This window comes from Gekko japonicus, unplaced genomic scaffold (genome assembly GCF_001447785.1).
Source record: "Gekko japonicus isolate JY-2015 unplaced genomic scaffold, Gekko_japonicus_V1.1 scaffold5598, whole genome shotgun sequence".
In the NCBI taxonomy this organism is placed as follows: domain Eukaryota; kingdom Metazoa; phylum Chordata; class Lepidosauria; order Squamata; family Gekkonidae; genus Gekko; species Gekko japonicus.
In genome coordinates, this window is record NW_015170432.1 from 22944 (window position 1) to 29851 (window position 6908).

Here is a 6908-nt window from a genome sequence, read left to right on the forward strand (position 1 = left end):
GAAAGAGAGAAGGCAACTGGCATTCAGTCTTCATAGAAATGCTGTGGAAGCCACTTACCGTTCTTTGGCTCTTCTGGACTCAACCGTGGCCGTGGCTCTTGGCTGCTCCCTGCAGAAACTGGGAAGTGAGCATGCTTGGGTTGTGCTTGAAAATAGGCTGCTGCGTTCTCACTGTCCTAGGAGCGGGGGTGGCACAGGCGAGGGAGTTGGGAGGCCATCTGCTGCCCCCGATCATATTTATTGCCTTTATTTATATCCATGTCCCCCCCCCCCAAGTTTGGTGTAGTGGTTAAGAGCGGCAGACTCTGATCTGGAGAACCAGTTTTGATTTTCCACTCCTCCACATGCAGCCAGCTGGGTGGCCTTGGGTCCGTCACAGTTCTCTCAGAGGTGTTCTCTCAAGAGCAGTTCTCTCAGAGCTCTCTCAGCCCCACCTACCTCACAAGACGTCTGTTGTGGGGAAGGGAAGGGAAAGGCAATTGTAAGCTGTTCTGAGACTCCTTCGGGTAGTGAATAGCGGGGTATAAAAACCAACTCTTCTTGTCTGCATGGCTGTGCAGGAATTAGTTCCAGATAATGTGTAGTGCCACAAGAGTGCATAGCTCTGTGGCGTCCTGAGTGTAACATCTGGATGTCAGACATGTTTCTCACTGTTTGTATAGTGTAGCAGTGCCTGAATGTCATAACGTAGGAATCTGTTATTGATCCCTAAAAGGCGGGATGTGATTTATCCATAATCTAAACATGCCTTCCTTTCTTCCAGCTGAGTTTCTGTTGTACGGCTGTTGAAACGCCATAGATGTGGCATGAAATGCAGCAGAGCCATGGTGGATGTAGGGAAGTGGCCAATATTTACACTGCTTTCGCCTCAGGAAATAGCCACGATCCGAAAAGCATGTGTGTTTGGAACCTCTGCCAATGAAGCGATATACATAACCCACAATGACGAGGTAAGATCGGAGAAGCCGCATGAGCGTGTTTTGAGTTGTCCGGTTGAAATGACGTAAGGTTTTGTTTGCCTATCCAGTCCACTAAGCACAAGAATCCAGATGAATTGCCTATGTTCAGATGGAACACAAGGAAGAACAGTTTCATTGGTTACGAGTGGCATCAAACGAATTCTTGAAAATTGGACATGTAGAGAGCCTGAGGTGTACTTATTGACTTATCCACACCTTTTGGACTACGGCTTCCTTTGTCGCTGTCAAGCCAGTGGAGTGCACAGTATAGAGTTGCATTCGCTGTGAAAAGGTAGTCTCGTGGGTGCCAGATGCAGTGATTACAGTTGTCATGGCTCAGGTGGAGTGTCACCTGATGCTGCCACCACTCTGGATTCAGGTTCCCTTGAGAAGGCCCAGAGCCACCCTCCCAAGACCTTCAGACCTCCCTTTTGGCAGAATAATAGGCGTGAGGACCAGGCAGAGTACAACAAGGAAAAGGTTTATTTTATAGGAGGTCAAACAACAAGGTGCAGAATAATAACAGTAAGTGTGTGAAAAGAAAAGAAATCAAACGCCCTAACGCGTCTAAATATACTGTCCCTAGCTCACCATCTGCAGTGGCCTTAGACTACTCACCCTTCCCTCAGGATGAGGGTTTCTTTCCTGCAGCAGCCTTCCTTCTGGCTCTGCCCTCTGGGAAAAAGAACAACTTTTCCTGCTGCTCCAGATCTTTTATTCCAAGCCCTCCTCTTTTCCTCTTGGTCAATTTTGGCTCCAAAACCACTTAGGGGCTTCTGGGAGTTGTAGGCCCAGCCTCACCTACTGCTAGCCAGGCTCCCTGGGCCTAGTAGGCCTCTGGTGGCGCAGCCCAGATCATGACAACAGTGAACATCTGTGTATATCAAAAGTGAGACGATGTAGTGAGGATCTCCATAGTTGGATGCTGCCTTTATACTGAACTAGATCATGGGACCTGAATCTAACTCCATATTGCCCACTTGAGGTAGCAGTGGTTCTGTTGCATGAGAGCTTTGTGTAGATTTCAGAGACCAGGATATTCGGCATGCAAAGTTTGTGCTGTGTGCCCTTGAGTGATGACTGCCTTCACCTCCTGCAACCACATAGCTGGATGTGTGGCATCTTTCCCTTCTTTTCCTCCTCGTCTCCTGTCCCTTCTGCGTGTCCTGATGGGAACCCGTGGCCGCCAGGGCCACAGATTTCTGGTGGCTAATCCTCCTACCGCAGGATTGCAGTAAAGTTTTGCTATAATCCACTTCTGAGAATTACAAGAACCTATAAATGCTGGGACGACACTCCCAGCTGACAAAGGCCACTGGCTCTGCAGTGAGGCCTTACAAATGAGTCGCAGCACAGCTGCTCAGCCTCACTAATTAAAGAAGGAGACGTTTGTGCAGTACGCTATACATTGTCATCCATGGCTCTCGTAGCATTAGTGAGCGGCCAGCTGTTCTCTGTAGGTGGCAGTGCACAGCTGAGTCATCTTTGGTGGGGCGAGGGGGGAAGAGACATGCAGGGTCGCATCTGGCTTGGCCGCTGCTGTTATGGAGCGCCTGGATTTGTGGTGGACTCCCCCACTTTCCTCCTGGAAGTGCTCTAAAACTGCATGAGCTGACTGGCTGACTCAAAAGGGAAAGCCCCAGTTATTTTTAGTAGGATGTTCAAAAGGCCCTTTGAATTTCGAGGGCCTTGCTGTAATGGAAGCCATCTCGTTGGAAGAGTTTCTCCTGCGTGTGGATAGGCTAAGCCTAGGTTCTGCCCGCCCCAGTGACTCTTCCTAATGATACGCCTTCCTCTTACCTTGCATGTTGCTTCCCACAAGTTAAAGTTTTGGTTGATGAAGAAGAGAAGAGATTGGATTTATATCCCGCCCTTCACTTGGAGTCTCAGAGCAGCTTACAAACTCCTTTCCCTTCCCCTCCCCACAACAGGCACCCTGTGAGGTAGGTGGGGCTGAGAGAGCTCTTTCCAGAACTGTCCTTGAGAGAACAGCTCTGACAGAACTACGGCTTGCCCAAGGTCATCCAGCAGCTGCAAGGGGAAGAGTGGGGAATCAAACCCGGTTCTCCCAGATTAGTCCGCGCACTTAACCACGACACCCAGCTGGCTCTCTTAATGCTCTTTTCTCTCCCCACCCCCTTTCCCAGACGATTCATGTAAGAAGAGAGATCTTTGTGGAGCCTTTGACTCATTAAAACTTACAAGTTGCAGTCCTGACCGAATAGCGCAGGCAAGCCCGATCTCGGAAGCTAAGCAGGGCCAACCCTGGCAAAGTACTTGGAAGGGCAGCCTCCAAGGAATACCAGAGGCAGATAATATCAAGCCATCTCTTTGAAAAATGTCCAAGCCCCCAGTAGTGGTCACCAGAAGTCACCATGACTTCCAGGCAAGCATGCAAAAACACAGATGCACACGCATGCACACACAAAAATATTTTTAAAAAAAATAAAAAAGGTCGTCGGGTCTTGGGATTGCCTGGACGGAGCTCGGAGCTGCAGGGTTCTCCAGGGTGTGACTCTGGCTGTGTCCGCCACACATGTTTTTATTTTAAGTTTTAAAAATTCTTTGTGATCCTTTGGAGCAATGTATCTGGTGTTTGTAACCACTGAAGTCTTATACTGTTCACTCTCTGTTCACTCTCCTCTTTCCTTTAGAGGGTATCAGTGCAGAGTTTTATTCAGCCACAGTTTTCGACTCAAACTGATATCAGGCTGTTTCCACAGAGCCATAGAGGTTTTGTTCCACCTCAGAGCTATCCAGTTAGTTGACCGCTCTCTGCTAACTTCTCTTCCAACTCTCTACCAACTGTCAGCTCCCAACTGTCAGTTGTCCACAGTTATCTGTCACTCACTGACAATTCCTAGCCAAAACCCCTCCCTTCTCAGTCATGTGACTCAGCAGCTTCTTTATTTACCTGCCACTGTCCACTAACCTTTAATTCCATCACACATGTTTTTATTTTAAGTTTAAAAAATTCTTTGTGTTTGTGTCCTTTATAACGTTTATATCTTCGCTACCTGGCATTACATTTTATGACACACATGACCTGGCCCAACAAGGTCTCATTTATGTCAGAGCCAGCCCTCATAACAATGAGTTCGACACCCCTGCTACAGAGGTCCCTCACCAAACCCTCCCTCCTCAGGCTCCATCCCCAAAATCTCCAGGTATTTCCAAAGTTTATAGGTTTCAGTCGGAGACAAGCCAGTGAAGCATCTGGATTCAGCATTAAAAACCTGCTAAATACAAATGGGGCCCAATCCACACTGAAACAATAGAACTGAAATGTAAAAATAAAGCGAATTGAACTTTAAAAAAACAAAAAAACCCACCCTGTTTATCCCTCTTTCAGTCACGAAGCCAGTCAAGTGCACGTATTAAAATGTGGGCCGCTTGGTCTTTTTTCCTAGGTATTTGTCTTTGGACTAAACTGTAGTAATTGTCTGGGGACTGGAGATAACCAAAGCACCATTGTCCCAAAGAAACTTGAAGTTCTGTGTGGAAAGAAGATTCGGAGTCTCAGTTATGGGAGCGGACCCCATGTGATACTTAGTACAGAAGGTAAGAAGGCTTTTTGCTCTTGAGAAATACTGTTATGAATGGTTTCCAGTCAGTGTGATCGGAGAATGATTCTCCTTGGCTGATTTTGTGGTGAAAAATCATGCTCTCAGTAACATTCTTGTGCCAGGCAGTTCCAAGTTCCCTGATCCAGATTTATGCTTAGTATATGAATGGCAGCCTTTTTGAGCCTGCAGGCACCTTTGGACTTCTGACACAGCATGGTGTGTGCAGCCACAAAATGGCTGCCACAGAAGGTGGAGCCAGCCACAAAATGGCTGCCACAGTTTACCTTCAGTCACACAGCGAAGCTCCTTGGGCTGTGGTAGCAGCTGCTGCCAGAATTATGGTTTTAAAAGAAGAAGAGTTGTTTTTCATACCCCCACTTTTCACTACCTGAAGGAGTCTCAGAGGGGCTTACGATCGCCTTCCCTTCCTCTCCCCACAACAGAAACACTGCGAGGTAGGTGGATCTGAGAGAGCTCTGAGAGAACTGTGACTGGTCCAAGGTCACACAGCTGGCTTCATGTGGAAGAATAGGGAATCAGAACCCGGTTCTCCAGATTAGAGTCCACTGCTCTTAACTGCTACACCACGCTGGCTCTCAAGCCTGCACAATGAATGAGATCTCCAACAGCCAGTCAGAAGTGTTGCTGGGGAAGAACCTACCTGGCCCTGTCCACTTTCTAAAATGCTTACTGGGTGCCGGGAAAGGCGTCGCTGGTACCATGGCACCCGCGGGCACCTTGTTGGGGACCCCACTCTAAGTTCTTTCTGCAGAGCCTGGGTGTGGGGGGGTGTTGTGCGAACTCACCCACTTTCTTGTCCTGCCCTCATGGAGTGGAGTTTCATATCAAAGAGCAGATGCTGGGACGGCTGCCCCCAAACGAGAATACCAATTGAGAATCAGAAAAGACAAAGCAAAGTGAAGGCTGAAGAACTCTGAATGGTGCCTTAAAGTATTTGTTATAAATGATGCTCTTGGGGTTGTCTTTAAACAGTTAAAAAAATGGTTAAAAAGATGAATAATTTAGCTTAATCGACTATGTTCAATGTAATACTAGCATTTTAGACTAACACTTATATAAGCTGATGTAATGATCTCCTATTCTTGAGGTTTTAGTTATTAGTGGTTTTCTTTCCTTTCTCCTTAGGTGTAGATGTTCCTTTCCCATTTTTTCATTGTAGTTTGTAGTTTATAGAAAATGCAATTAAAAAAATCCCCTTCGGGGGGCATTAAAAAAAATTAGGAGAAAAAAAAAGAGCAGATGCTGTTTCCTTCTTGTCCAACGGTGACTGAAACCATACTCGGAATACTTAATGCATAGTGGCCCCGGTCACACGGCAAAGTTGCCGCGGGAGAGGCACGGATGGTGGGCGGATTATCCAGGCGCGATCACACCCCAACATCTGGGAAGTGGAGCACATCCGTTGCTTACCGCCGAAAATGCGCGTTAAAAAAGTAGTACCTCTAAAGTACTAGTAAACGTTTGCCACGAGCTGCCTCCAGATTCCCGTGGTGTGATCGTGCCGGCGTGCTGCATTCCCCTCCGGTCCCTCGTTTACCCGCCGGCGCCGAGGGAAGGACCCGTAATCGCGGATCAAACTGCACTGGGGCAATTAGCCACGCCTCCCCCCACCCCCCGCGATATCCGGCCTGTGAATGTTTGAAAGTATATGCAGGTAGTTCTTGTCCTGTGGTGGGGAAAGCTGGCTACTGGCTGCATGAAAATAAGCCACCCTTTAATCATCTTGCTTCTACTGGCGTATGGAGTTGGCTTTAGAAACTTGGTCTGTCTTAACTAGTTGCTCTAAGTGTGGAGTGCAGATTAAGGGTGCTACGTTTGGCAGTTCTCTCCAGCTTGAAGGAAGGGAAGATTGCCTTGATCGTGGACTAGCTGCATTGTCTTCCAGTCAGTATATACCCGTTCACTCAGGTGGTCTGTGGTATTCTTGTCCTCCTGATTAGAATCTGACGTATGGTGCTGGTTAAACAGAATAACAGCACATGATAAAAATAGTTCATTTGGCTGGTTTTTCTTTAATATTTTGAAATTTCCTCTTCTGCTTTTTGCCTGGTTCTGTTTTTGGTTGTTGTTGGGGGTTTTTGGAATTGGGAATCTGTGTCTTCAGCTGCATCAATGGTAGTAACCAGAACCAATGGGTTGAAATTAAAATCGGGCTAAACATTAGGAAGAACTTCCTGAGGCCCTTTCTTACACGCCCAGGGAAATGCTGATCGACACTTTGAGGTCAGGAAGCAATTTTTCACCAAAAAATCCTGGAGGTTTTTTGTCCTCTTCTGGGCATGGAACAGCGGTCACTGTTGAAGGTATGTGGTATATACCTATTGTTAAAGAGTTTCGTGGAAGACTCAAAATAAACACACCA

The 6908-nt window shown here is 47.2% G+C and overlaps 1 protein-coding gene across 1 annotated transcript in view; it reads left to right on the forward strand.

Moving 5' to 3' along the window:
• Window positions 1–6908, forward strand: part of RCBTB1 (regulator of chromosome condensation (RCC1) and BTB (POZ) domain containing protein 1) — a 27320-nt gene that overhangs the window by 3521 nt on the left and 16891 nt on the right. Inside the window, exons 2-3 of the mRNA XM_015418304.1 lie at window positions 764–950; window positions 4370–4520. Coding sequence (XP_015273790.1) covers window positions 807–950; window positions 4370–4520 — 295 coding nt within the window. The 5' untranslated portion in view covers window positions 764–806. The remainder of the gene's footprint in view (window positions 1–763; window positions 951–4369; window positions 4521–6908) is intronic.